This window comes from Schistocerca serialis, chromosome 1, assembly GCF_023864345.2.
Source record: "Schistocerca serialis cubense isolate TAMUIC-IGC-003099 chromosome 1, iqSchSeri2.2, whole genome shotgun sequence".
NCBI lineage: Eukaryota > Metazoa > Arthropoda > Insecta > Orthoptera > Acrididae > Schistocerca > Schistocerca serialis.
In genome coordinates this window covers 173,790,631-173,805,371 of record NC_064638.1, presented here as the reverse complement: position 1 = coordinate 173,805,371, position 14,741 = coordinate 173,790,631, and the positions used below count along the sequence as shown (strand labels likewise).

The 14,741-nt window shown below is 42.3% G+C and overlaps 1 protein-coding gene across 6 annotated transcripts in view; it reads right to left on the bottom strand.

The window, feature by feature from the left end:
- The window catches only part of LOC126465048 (dynein axonemal light chain 4-like), a 50,309-nt gene extending 43,097 nt beyond the window's left edge, over nt 1-7,212 (bottom strand). For 3 of the 6 annotated variants that reach the window (XR_007585969.1, XR_007585973.1, XR_007585972.1), the window contains exon 1: nt 7,076-7,212. Coding sequence is in view for 1 of the 6 variants with exons in the window: in XM_050096278.1 (XP_049952235.1) it covers nt 6,910-6,993; nt 7,076-7,147 (156 nt within the window). In the remaining 5 variants the exon portion in view is untranslated. Of the gene's footprint in view, nt 1-6,909; nt 6,994-7,075 lie in introns of all 6 variants that reach the window. The other 3 variants (XR_007585970.1, XR_007585971.1, XM_050096278.1) reach the window with 2 other exon arrangements.
- Between the last annotated feature and the right edge of the window lie 7,529 nt (nt 7,213-14,741).

Genomic DNA, 14,741 nt, shown 5'->3' with positions numbered 1-14,741 from the left:
TCATCTTTGGAGAGCTGTTTCTTGGAGCAGAAATTTTTTTGGAGAAAACAAAAAAATGTGTGTCCCTTACTTCGTCCTTCATTTTAACATATGCTAAATTCAATAACATCCGAGACTATGAAGGTAGGATTTTTTCCTAGCCTGCATGCATTGATATGAGCTATGCCTAATGCAGATCAGTATACTTTATGCAGCCAGCAGAGCCTGTAGTAAGTGAATTCGTATCTCTGAGCAGCAAATGCACGTCACTTGCCGCATCTCAAGCATGTTACCTGCAATGTTACTTTCCTTATGTTTACAAGTACTTTGGGATCAACCAAAGGGTCTGATTCCACCTGTCTGCTTTGATCCATGGTGTAACTGTGTTTTGATCCATGGTGTATCTGAGCTGTGTCGTGTGATGCCTTAGAGGCACGGCATGTTTTGAAATGGATTTTGTTTGCAGTGCACATGATGGGGTAAATGGTGGTGTACTCTAATGTGAAATGTTTATGTTTATAAATTGTTTGTGAGTGATGATGTAAGACATTAAACTTAGTCGTGTGTTTGATGGTTTTGGGAGCTTGTTTATGTAGCCTTGACAGTGAGTTATTTTAATGTTGTTAGGTATTCGTACTGAGTTGTTTTTGGTTTCGAAATTGTTAATTCATTGTGTTGTTAACGGTTTCTTTTGATGTTTCGTTTGGTACTGTGTGTGGACCCTACAACAAAATTTACTAGTCATTCATTGATTGCTGCTATGCATGACAATATAGATTCTACAACTAAATTTCTCCAGCAATATGGCCTCTTGGCAGAATGCGTTAAGTGCCAGCAGTGCACAGAATTTATGAAATAGAGCAAAGTCTGTGTTTCTTAAACCAGGGATGTATGTAGTGGTGTTTTCAGTACTGGTTATCTTGGTTTTTTGGTTTGTGTGTGTGTGTGTGTGTGTGTGTGTGTGTGTGTGTGTGTGTGCGTGTGTGTGCCTAGATTTGTCAGCTGACTAAGGGTGTAAGCATGTTTTTATGTATTTCTACTCCTTGTTGTAGGAAGTGTAGTGTTTTTCTTTAAGTTCATAATTTTCTTTGATGTATGGGTATCAAAATTTCTGTTAGAGTTGTTCCTTTTTTATGATTTTGTGGTTTGCATTGGTAACTGAAGTTCATATGTATTGTTTTATACTGATAGATATCGTGGAGTGTGTTTTGGTAACAGCTCTGCTAGTTGTGTGGTCTTTGTGTCACTGCCTTTGTTTGAGCAATACAGGTTAAGTGAAATTTGTGATACAGTTTTTTGTGTGTGTGTGTGTGTGTGTGTGTGTGTGTGTGTGTGTGTGTTCAGTTTATTCTCAAGGATTTCAGATGTGTTATTTATTGGTTCCGTTTGTTTTGGAATGATTAAATTATTCATATTGTTGTATATTTGGCTTTTTTCAGCTGTAAACGCCCTATTTCCTGTAGTTGTCCCTTTTATTTCATTTTATTTTGGGAGTGAAATATTTTGCATTGTTTACATCTTTGTTCATGGGTGTATTTAGTGATGTTATGTTGACCACATTGCATTTGCTGGAAAAAGGGGTAATCACCTTCTTGATGGCATCAGGGGTCCAAGCAGATGGATGAAATCGGAATTTTTGATATTGCCGTAACATGTATCAAATCGTGGATATCACTGACAGACTATATATTATGTAAACATACCTATCACATGTCTTGCTGGTGAACTGGGAGGGCACAGGAAAACATTGCTTTGCTTTACACATTGTGAAAGATGTTCAAACATTCTGGATAATATGGCTTGCCATTGTCTTGCCGAAGGTCAGCATTTAAAAAACACTGAACAAAATATCTGCCCTACATTTTTCAACTATTCCCAGTACATGCTTATCTTTATAGGATTGTCATATCAGAGAATCATGCTGTAATTCATTCATGCTAACACTCCCACCATGCGTGCTAGACCAACATGGTCTTAAAAAATAGACTTATAATAAAATAATCCAATCCATTTCCAACCATTTCTGTAATCCACAACTACAATTGTGACTGTTGTCAGTTCACATGCCCTGAATGTTAAATACATCTACATCTACGTGATTACTCTGCTATTCACAATTAGTGCCTGGCAGAAGGTTCAATGAACCAACTTCAAGCTGTCTCTCTACCGTTCCACCCTCAAACGGCATGCAGGAAAAACTAGCACTTAAATTTTTCTGTGCGAGCCCTGATTTCTCTTATTTTATCGTGATGATCATTTCTCCCTATTTAGGTGGGTCCCAACAAAATGTATTCACAATCAGAGGAGAAAAGTGGTGACTGAAGTTTCATGAGAAGATCCCGTCGCAACGAAAAACGCCTTTGTTTTTATGATTGCCACTCCAATTCATGTATCATGTCTGTGACACTATCTCCCCTATTTTGCAATAACACAAAATCAGCTGCCCTTCTTTGTACTTTTTCGATGTCATGTCCCACCTGATAGGGTAGACAAGTGTGGTTTAAGCAGTCTCTTTAATAGACCTGTTGCACCTTCTAAGTGTTCTGCCAATGAATTGCACTCTTTGGTTTGCTCCACCCACAATATTATCTATGTGATCATTCCAATTTAGGTTATTTGTAATTGTAATCCCTAAGTATTTAGTTGAATTTACAGCCTTCAGATTTGTGTGACTTATCGCACAATCGAAATTTAGCTGATTTCTTTTAGTACTCATGTGAATAACTTCACACGTTTCCTTATTCAGGGTCAATTGCCAATTTTCGCACCATACAGATATCTTATCATTTTGCAAGTTGTTTTGATCTGATGACTTTACAAGGTGGTAAATGACAGCATCATCTGCAAACAATCTAAGACGGCTACTCAGATTGTCTCCTAAGTCGTTAATATAGATCAGGAATAATAGAGGGCCTGTAACACTTTCTTGGGGAATGCCGGATATTTCTTCTGTTTTACTCAATGACTTTCCATCTATTACTACGAACTGTGACCTTTCTGACAGGAAATCACAAATCCAGTAGCACAACTGAGGCGATACTCCATAGGCACACAGCTTGGTTAGAATACGCTTGTGAGGAATGGTGTCAAAAGCCTTCTGGAAATCTAAAACTATGGACTCAATTTGACATTCCCTGTCGACAGCACTTATTACTTCATGAGTATAAAGAGCTAGTTGTGTTTCACAAGAACGATATTTTCTGCAACCGTGTTGACTATGTGTCAATAAATCGTTTTCTTCGAGCTACTTCATAATGTTCGAATACAGTATACATTAGAAAACCCTACTGCAAATTGATGTTAGTGATGCAGGCCTGTAATTCAGTAGATTGCTCCTACTTTCCTTTTTGGGTATTGGTGTGACTTGAGCAATTTTCCAGTCTTTAGTCATGGAGCTTTCTGTGAGTGAGTGGTTGTATATAATTGCTAAATATGGAGCTATTTTATCAGCATACTCTGAAAGGATGCCTGACTAGTATACAATCTGGACCGGAGGCCTTGCCTTTATTAAGTGATTTAAGCTGCTTCGTTACTCCGAGGATATCTACTTCTATGTTTCTCATCTTGGCAGTTGTTCTTGATTGGAATTCAGGAATATTTACTTCTTCGTCTTTGGTGAAGGAGTTTCGGAAAACTGTGTTTAATAACTATGCTTTAGTGGCACTGTCCTAAGTGACTTCACCGTTGTTATCACACAATGAAGATATTGATTGTGTCTTGCCACTGGTGTGCTTTATGTATGACCAGAATCTCTTTGGGTTTTCTGCCAGATTTTGAGACAGAATTTCGTTGTGGAAATTATTGAAAGTATCTCGCATTGAAGTACGCGATATATTTCAAACTTCTGTAAAATTTTGCCAATCTTGGGGATTTTGTGTTCTTTTAAATTTGGCAACAACGATCTGACCCATTTTGTGTACTATGGGGGATCAATACCATCACTTATTAATTTCTGTGGTATATGTCTCTCAACTGCTGCCCATACTATCTCTTTGAAAACATTCCACAACTTTTCTACACTTACATGATCAGATTGTAAGGAGTGAAGACTGTCTCTTAAAAAGGCGTTAAGAGCATTTTATCAGATTTTTTAAATAGATATACTTTGTGTTTCTTTTTTATGGTTGTAGGTGTTACGATATTCAGCCTAGCAGCAACTGCCTTGTGGTCGCTAATCACTGTATTCGTTGGTGAAACGATCCAATTAATAGTTTAGTCCGATTGTCAGGTATAACCTCTACCCATACTATTTCACACAAACTATCTACTTCAATTTTGCTACAAGGCAAACTACCTCTGACAGCAATAAATACTCCACCACCAATTGTAATCTATCCTTTCTGAACACTGTTAGATCGTTTGAAAAAATTTCGGCTGAACTTATTTCCAGCTTTAGCCAGCTCTCTGTACCTACAACTATTTGAGCTTCAGTGCTTTCTATTAGGGCTTGGAGCTCTGGTTCTTTTCCAACACGGCTACGACAATTTACAACTACAATACCAATCGTTTCTACAACTACCTTACAGTGTTTTATCTGCCCACTTTTAGACGAACGTCCCTTCTGTGGTTCCCTGAGACCCTCTAACCTAAAAAACCACCCAGTCCCTTCCACGCAGCCCCTACTACCCATGTAGCCATCTCCTGTGTGTAGTGGACTCCTGACCTATTAAGCGGAACCCAGAAACCCACCACCCGATGGCACAAGTCAAGGAATCTGCAGCCTACATGGTCACAGAACCACCTGAGCTTCTGATTCAGACCCTCCACTCGGCTCTGCACCAAAGGACCACAGTCGGTTCTATCGACGATGCTGCAGATGGTGAGCTCCACCTTAATCTCAGAAGCAAGACTGGCAGTCTTTACCATTTCCGCTAGGCACCCGAAACCAGACAGAATCTGCTCCGATCCAATGCGACACACGTCATTGATACCGATATGAGCCACAACCTGCAGCTGACTGCACCTTGTACTCTTCATGGCATCCAGACGCACCCTTTCCACATCTGGAATGACTCCCCCTGGAATGCACATGGAGTGTACACTGGCTTCCTTCCCCTCCTTGCCAGCCATGTTCCTACGGAACCCCATTACTCGCCTAACATTGGAGCTCTCAACTACCAGCAAACCCACCCTCTGTGAATGCCCAGACCTTGCAGGCCAAGAAGCTTCCTCTGGAACAGGGTGGATGACTGCATCCAGCTCAGACATCGTCAGCTACAGATAACGCTCGAAACCTATTTGTCAAACAAACTGGGGAGGCCCTACAATCGACCTCTTGGAAAGTTTTTCGCTGCCTGCCAGACTTTGGAATGATCTCCCACTCGACCACAGGTGAGAGGTCAATCTCAGTGCAGGCAGTACCCGGGGTGGCCACAGCAGTGGACAAATCGGAGGACACGTGGGGCGTGCTCAACGTCCCTGGCGTTCGATCCCCCACAGTGACGCCCCTTGGCAGCAGCCTCAAGCTGTGTGACGGAAGCCAAAGCAGCCTGGAGCTGTGAGTGAAGGGTCGCCAACTCATCTCGCATCTGTACGAAACAATCACAGTTCCTCTCCATTACTGCAGTCGCTCCTGTTTTAAGCTTGTAAAAATATGTAACAAGCAAATGGTGTACTCGCCTTATTAGTAGCAGCAACTAGCGGTGCTGCTCTTGCTGACAGTCCAACTGACACTGACACGTAGGAGACATCAATTTGATTTCATTCATTGGAAATACGGAAGCGTCCGATCCCACCCGTCTGCTTTGACCCATGACGTCGCAAATATGGCGGAAACAAAAACAAACACACACACTTTCCACAAGAAGCCTAATGACACTAACGGGACAAGCGCGGGAAATGGGGTGTTTTGGGTGGGGGGCAAACTAAATATAAACAAATTTAGACGCCTTGCGTAGCTACAACATGTAAGTGAAGACAGCCATGCATGAATACCCACCCATCTCCCCAGGGGTCGTAACCCCTGCAACCCATAGAAGATAAAGATGCTTCAGTAGCTGATTAGTGTTTTTTGTCTTTTTAAAAAAAAAAATCTCACGGGATAGAACGAACAGATCAGAAAGATAAATATAATAAACTAAAACAGAAATTCGAGGAAACATAATTAAAATAAGTAATAAGTGTTTTTAAATTAAAAAAAAAAAATCTCACGAGATAGAACGAACAGATGACAAAAGTAAATAAAATAAGATAAAATAGAACTGGAGACAGCCACACTCAAACCAAACTCCGCGCCGTCATGACGTCACACACGACAACACCCTTATGTCACGGGTCAAAGCCGACGCGTGGGATCGGACGCTTCTGTCGACCCCATTCATTCACACAGCGATCATCTCACAATGATATAGGAATTGTCATCATAATGGAAGTAAAAAGGTCAAAATATGCATATACTTAGGATATATAAGTATGTATTTATGAGGACAGGCAATCAGATGTGGCCTTGTTGAAGGAATCTCCCTCATTTGTGCCTGGAATGATGTAGGAGAACCTAAATCAGGATGGCTCGACCGATGCAGGTAAATGTTAACTGGCTGCACAAATGGTACAGTGACAAATCAGGTAACCAACAAGACAAATTGCACATGTATATTGCTATTCATCAGTTCGTTTTGCCATTCATCGGGTCACAGCAAACAAAAAGGAACGCTCCCATGTAAATAAAACGTGTCAGATCGAATTTAATATTCAGTGACCGTTACTGAAACTACCATCTTACAAAATGTTTCCTCTGGACTAGGCTGATCCATTTGGTGAAAAAGTCTGAACGTCACACAGCTAATATAAAACGTGCCACTGACTAAAGTGAAACATGTCTCGCGAACAAAAATAAATTAAATGCAAAGCACAGATATGATGTGTCACAAAGGCTAAGGGTTCATGCAAATCTCACTCAGTGTTGATAATTTACAAACATATCTTACATACTTCGTTGTTCGCAGCATGCTTCTCACATGCTGTTACACAAAGTTCCATTGCTTCCCCTCTCATCTCGTCAATCATATCGCAGTGCTACAGAACAGCATTCAAGCACAATATTAGTTGGAATGTCGCCTACAATAGTTTATGAATTACTCGTTGACGATGAACTCACCCTTACTAATGGATACGTATGGATAATTTTCTTTGTTTCTGCCTCTTCTTTCTTCCCTTCTGACTCGCTCATTATGACTTTCCACTTCTCACGCAATGTCAATATTTACAAACAGCCGGCACTTGCACCAAACATGGGTAAAGTCGTTAAGCTATATAAAATCTTTGCCAGGCTTCACTCAGTGATCACTATTTTGTTTCTTTTTTATTGTTATTTTATTTTATTAGCTTCTAGCATACAAACTTTTTAGCCATCACAAATAAATGTACTGACACATATAACAAGGTAACATTTTTTTCTTCGTCATACATACTGTTTAGGGCATACATTCATATGTTTTTAGATCAATATTATTGTAACCAGATTACAAAACATAGTTGACTGCTAAAAATTTATTTGTTAGTTAAGTTCTTTAGGTAAGTTCAATTCATTTTATAGTTTCATATCTTCTTTCGCTAGAAACCGGGATATGGCAATGTACTTCTGGTTGTGTCTCCGAGAATTGGGATCGTGCAAAGCGGCTGGCAGTGGCCAAGTCTTACGAGCTCCTTTAAAAAGTCGACTCAGCCTTTCTCATAGCGTCTACACTGAAATAAGATGTGATTTACATCGCCAATTGTTTCCTCTTCACATTGACAGTAGGGAGTCTCCGATACGCCGATTCTATGTCAATGGGCAGGGAAAGATCCATGATTGAGACGCATTCTCACAGTGGACGTCATAATTTTCCTTGAATGTTTGAAGTTCGCAAACCATGTCTGTGTTGGTATGAATGTCTGTATACGTTCATAGCTTTTACCTCTTGTTTGTTGGCTTTCATTCCATTCTTCCTGCCATGAGAGAATCGCTTGTTGTTTTACTTTTAGGAGGTATTCTGTGTATGGTAGTTTAATATCCATAGGTCTTCCACTGTTAATCGCATCTCTCGCTAGTTGATCTGCTGTGTCATAGTATATAATTCCGGAATGTGATTTGACCCATACAAATTCTATAATTTGGTCAGTCTTCTTAGCTTTGTGGTGTTGATCCAGTATGTCGAGGGCGTATTTACTAGTTCTTTTGTGCCAATTCCTGTAACTAATGGATTTCAGAACGCTTTGAGAGTCAGTGATTATTACTGCCTTGGGGATTTTGAGAGATCTTGCATATTTGATTGCCTCTATAATAGCGAAAGTTTCAGCAAGAAATATGGAAGCATCACCTGATAGTTGAAACTTCCTTTCTTCTGCAGATTCTGGACAGGAGAAAGCACATCCGGTATGATTTTCCGTCCCCATTTTTGAGCCATCTGTACATAGTTTAAGATATCCTGCCCACTTTAATGCCAGATGCGATGTAGGTGAAAACTGCACATATCCTTTTCCTTTCCTTGAATAGTCGACGTGTGTTACATAAATATCGTGATAAGAGCTGTGATAATCATATAGGAACATTGGAAGAACCTCACTTCGATATACATTCTTTTGAAGATATTTCCAGTCTTGTACCACTTGTAGATATAAAAGCACTTGTAGATATAAAACTGCTGTTTCCTGACATTTCTGTTATTCCCGATTTGAGAGAGCGTTTCGTACTTTTTTATCAGTGGATGTTTAGTATCTGCCAACAGCTGTAAGATACACTCCTGGAAATTGAAATAAGAACACCGTGAATTCATTGTCCCAGGAAGGGGAAACTTTATTGACACATTCCTGGGGTCAGATACATCACATGATCACTCTGACAGAACCACAGGCACATAGACACAGGCAACAGAGCATGCACAATGTCGGCACTAGTACAGTGTATATCCACCTTTCGCAGCAATGCAGGCTGCTATTCTCCCATGGAGACGATCGTAGAGATGCTGGATGTAGTCCTGTGGAACGGCTTGCCATGCCATTTCCACCTGGCGCCTCAGTTGGACCAGCGTTCGTGCTGGACGTGCAGACCGCGTGACACAACGCTTCATCCAGTCCCAAACATGCTCAATGGGGGACAGATCCGGAGATCTTGCTGGCCAGGGTAGTTGACTTACACCTTCTAGAGCACGTTGGGTGGCACGGGATACATGCGGACGTGCATTGTCCTGTTGGAACAGCAAGTTCCCTTGCCGGTCTAGGAATGGTAGAACGATGGGTTCGATGACGGTCTGGATGTACCGTGCACTATTCAGTGTCCCCTCGACGATCACCAGTGGTGTACGGCCAGTGTAGGAGATCGCTCCCCACACCATGATGCCGGGTGTTGGCCCTGTGTGCCTCGGTCGTATGCAGTCCTGATTGTGGCGCTCACTTGCACGGCGCCAAACACGCATACGACCATCATTGGCACCAAGGCAGAAGCGACTCTCATCGCTGAAGACGACACGTCTCCATTCGTCCCTCCATTCACGCCTGTCGCGACACCACTGGAGGCGGGCTGCACGATGTTGGGGCGTGAGCGGAAGACGGCCTAACGGTGTGCGGGACCGTAGCCCAGCTTCATGGAGACGGTTGCGAATGGTCCTCGCCGATACCCCAGGAGCAACAGTGTCCCTAATTTGCTGGGAAGTGGCGGTGCGGTCCCCTATGGCACTGCGTAGGATCCTACAGTCTTGGCGTGCATCCGTGCGTCGCTGCGGTCCGGTCCCAGGTCAACGGGCACGTGCACCTTCCGCCGACCACTGGCGACAACATCGATGTACTGTGGAGACCTCACGCCCCACGTGTTGAGCAATTCGGGGGTACGCCCACCCGGCCTCCCGCATGCCCACTATACGCCCTCGCTCAAAGTCCGTCAACTGCACATACGGTTCACGTCCACGCTGTCGCGGCATGCTACCAGTGTTAAAGACTGCGATGGAGCTCCATATGCCGCGGCAAACTGGCTGACACTGACGGCGGCGGTGCACAAATGCTGCGCAGCTAGCGCCATTCGACGGCCAACACCGCGGTTCCTGGTGTGTCCGCTGTGCCGTGCGTGTGATCATTGCTTGTACAGCCCTCTCGCAGTGTCCGGAGCAAGTATGGTGGGTCTGACACACCGGTGTCAATGTGTTCTTTTTTCCATTTCCAGGAGTGTATAACGGTCTCACATCATTGTTCTGCGAATATGTAGAGGCATTTCTAATGCTTCCAGGAGAAGGGCGTTGGTGGGAGAAGAATGCATAGCTCCAAGGCAGATGCGTAAGCTTCTGTACTGCAGTTTATCCAGTAGTGTTAGGTACTTGTTAGCAGCAGTGTAATAGACCGTACATCTGTAATCTATATGGGAACGCATCAACTTGTGGTGGAGGGTGAGCAGAGTGTTGGGGTGAGCCCCCCACGATACTCTTGTCACTGATCTGATAAGGTTCAATGCTTTTTCACACTTACTGACGACGGTTTGAACTTGAGGTATCCAACTCATTCTGGAATCGAAGAGAACACCCAGAAACCTTGCCTGGGATTTTATTGGTATTTTAGACCAGAAAGTCTTATACTATGCAAGTAGCCTGGCATAATTTGGTTCGTGAAAGGAACAAGTACCGATTTTTATGCCGAAATCTGTAACCCACAGCTACATAATGTTTGATCCAATGTGCCCATCGACTTTGATAGCCCACACACAGCCTGATCCATTCCTTTGGTCGACACAAACAAACAAATATCATCTGCATACTGGAGGATTTTAGCTGGAAAAGGGATAATAGTCGCCAGCTCGTTAGTATATAGTGCAAAGAGCAGGGGTCTGCGGATAGCTCCTTGCGGAAGACCTGTTGTAAGATGACGTGGTCCAATAAATTTATTTTGGAACCAAACCCATATGTGTCTTTCAGTGAGGAAAGTGCTGATTCCATAAATCAGTTGTGGCGGGATTCCAATAGTTTCCAACTTCCGTAGCAACACAGGTATCAGGACATTATCATACGCTCCAACTATATCCAGGAATATTGCTGTTACATTCTCTTTTCTTGTTGTTGTGTCATAGATCTCTGAGGTTAACATATTTAAATTATTTATTGTTCCCTTGCCTTTTCTAAATCCATACTGATTCGATGATAGGGTCTGATTTGATTCCAACCACCATTCCAAGCGATTTTTTACCAGACGTTCTAAAGTTTTACCGATACAGGCAGAAAGAGAAATAGGTTTATATGATTTGGCCTGCTCTTCATCCTTATGTGGTTTCAGTATGGTTACCACTACTTGAGTTCTCCAATCTTCTATTAGCGTGTCATTCATCCGTATTTGGTTAAATGTTTGTAACAGTTTTCAGAGTGCTATGTCTGGGAGATTTTCTGTCATCTGATAGTGTATATTGTCCTTACTGGGAGTGGAAGTTAAGCTCTTTTTAATGACATTCATCAGCTGTTCATACGAAAACGGTGCCACGAGCGGATGATTGTAATCTCATTGCTCGGGGGGGGGGGGGGGGGAGGGGAGCAATATGGCTGCTCATCTGTGGAAGCTGGTGAGATTAAATTCACGAAGTCTTCAAGCCAAGCATCACTTAATGGCTGACGCATAGTGGAGTTTTTGTTTTTGAAAAATTTTAAATTTCTTCCAAATATTAACATTGTTATTTAAAGATTCACAGAATTTTTGCCAGCTATCCTTTTTACAGTCTGTTAACCGCCTTCGAACTTTCGCTGCTATTTTCCAATATGCAGTGAAGTTTTCTATATTTTGTTCTTTACAGTAGTTACTGTACGCAAGTTTGCGCTGTGTTATGGCTCTAGAGCACCCTGGTGTCCACCAGGCTGGAGGCCATTGCTTCAAAACGATGACTTCCTTTTTTCTTGGAATGGCAATTGTTGCAGCGTCTTCAGTAATTGAAATTAGCTGTTGGTAGGCCTCTATTGCAGCTAACAAATTGTTAAAAGATTGAAACTTCGCCTGAACTGTTGCAATATACTTCGACCAGTCAGTATCCTTTATTTTCCACCTGTTGATTGGGTAGATAATATCTACTGTATTTGTAGATAATTCTATTGTGATTTCCAGAGGGAAATCATCTGAGCCAAGAGGGTCTCATTTGACCATCCACTTCATTACACAGTTGAAGTCAACAGAGCACAATGTCAAATCGACAGCCGACGGTCATCTGTTTGGGTTATGTATCGTAGTAGGAGAATCATCATTAGGAGAATCAAATTTAACTTTTCAAAAAGTGTAACTAACTCTCTGCCATCTGCGTCATCTATTACACAACCCCATAGTGAGTGGTGTGCGTTGAAGTCTGCACAAAGGAGAAATGGCGTTTGAAGCTGGGCTACAATCTGATCCAGTGAAAGATCTTGTATTTTACACTTAGGTGGTTTATAAATGGTGACGATGGTGAATGCGCCGTTAGGAGTGTAAATTACAGCAGCAACTACCTGGCATTCTATTGTCCTAGTAGTGATGTCCAATTTTACAAACTTAATCGTCTCTCTAATCAACATGGCTACTCCTCCTCCTTTACCATCGTCTTTGTCGTTTCTGAGAACAGTGTATCCTTTGAACTGTATTCGTTGGGTTGCTGAAACCAAGTTTTGCAAATACAAGCTACTGGTATGTGGTTGCTGCTAAGCTCCCAATAAAGACTTTCTCTGTCCGAGATTCCACTGGAGTATTTTAAAAGCCATTGTCAGATTTGTAGAAGTCTTCAACAGCATTATGTATAAGAGCCTGCGTCATTAGTATGTCAGTTTCATTTTTAAGAGAAAGAAAGATCTGCATTATTAAAGCACAAAGGCTATTAATAGTAGTTTCTCGACCAGTATAAGATGTAGCCAGAGGAGTGGGAGGATATGGATTGTTTTGTATTGAGTTCTGTGGACCCTGAAACTCGTATAACATATCAGAATAACCCTGCTTGTATGGACTGCAAGTAAATGGTTTATTTTTGTAAGACCTGGGAGCTGCAACCGACATAACTGCATGCTTAGGTCCCTGTTGTAACCTTTTGTCCGTCATGTTCGAACCTTTTGGTTTCTCACATATTTTAGGCCAGTCACTAGGAGAGAGCTCTCGTGTTGTAGAAACATCAGGTTTTCGCCGTCCCTAGATGTGCTGGTCACAAGGGACGGAGAAAACCTGGGACACAGCGTGTATCGAAAACCGACACACACGGACCGATACCTGCACAAACTGTCAAACCACCACCCGAGCCAGAAAAGAGGCATGATCAGTACGCTCGTAACGAGGGCAGGACGAATATGTGAGCCGCAACACCTCAAACGAGAAATACAACACCTGGAAACTGTCCTGAGGAGCAATGGGTACTCCACAAATTATATTAGAAGTGTAACAGAGCCAAACACTCGGCGAAGTAAGGAACCAGAAAAAGAAATGTCGAGTACGGCCTTTCTGCCATACATTCCCAGAGTGACGTACAGAATCGGCCGTATATTGCGCAAACATGGCGTAAAGACGATTTTCAAACCGACAAGGAAGATCAAAGAGTGTCTTAGATCGACGAAGGAGAAAAGAGACCCACTTGCAATGTCGGGAATATACCGTATACCGTGCACATGCGGAAAAGTTTATGTCGGAATGACTGGACGATCCATTAACACCAGGATCAAAGAGCATAAGCGACATTGCAGGTTGGGGCAGGTGGAGAAATCGGCAGTGGCAGAGCAGGCACTGAATGAGACCGACCACATAATAAAATTCGCTGATACGGAAGTTCTGGCTGTAGAGAAGCACTATCACACGCGCAATGTTCAGAGAAGCTGTAGAAATACAAAAACACGCGAACAGTTTGAACAAGAAAGAGGAAAGTCTTAAGGTAAACTCATCCTGGCTTCCCGTACTGCAGCGAACGACCGTCGCAGGTAGCAAGAGGAGAACCGCACCGGAAATGACCGCGGAGAAGCCCTCGGACGTTGGCGCGCCAGGTACATATAGTCTGCGGCCGCGAGCTGGGCTCCAGTTCACCACCGGCAATGGAGGGTCAAGCTTTGACAATGCCAGCCACTCGTGCTGGCGAAACGTCAGAAAAATCATTAGATGAACGTCGGCCAAAGAACCCGAGACAGAAGCCAATAAGTAGTTTGTTAAACGGAAATATCTAAGGCAATTATGACATTGCAAAACTGACTGGACATATGGTTCAACAGGGCATCGCATACCGTACAAATATATATACTGGGGAAGTTATTGAGATTAAAATGTTACAACACATTTCAGTGTGGGAATTACTTTCAACCTCCATTTTCTATTACTTTCTTTGGGAACCTTCGGACGCTGGTTACTAAAAATTCCGACTTTATTTCTGCAAGGACGTCTTGGTGGGATAATGCAATCTCAACATCACAGATAACTCCCCTTCTCTTTGTTAGGAAATTTTGAATATAAGCCTCCATATTCTTCAGCCGAAAAACATCAATCAACTGCAGCCTGTTTGCAGACTGCCTTGTTTTGGTTTCAATTTTATACCTGTTTCTACAAATAGCTGAAATATTAACTATTTCATGTCTTAAATTATTACTTTCTGTAAACAACATTCTTCCAAGAGCCATCAGATGTAACTTTCCTACATTACCACTTTCTCCCTCTACAAAGACAATGTAGGGACCCATGTCTGTTGATTTATATGTATTATCTTTACTAGCATGTTTGTTGTTACTAGGAAACGTGTTATTTCCTGTAGGAAGTACCGTTGTGGTCACAAAATGTCCAAGTTTTTACGACTAACAGGCTTTTGGGAAGCAGGCTGCTCATTGCAACTCTTGTCT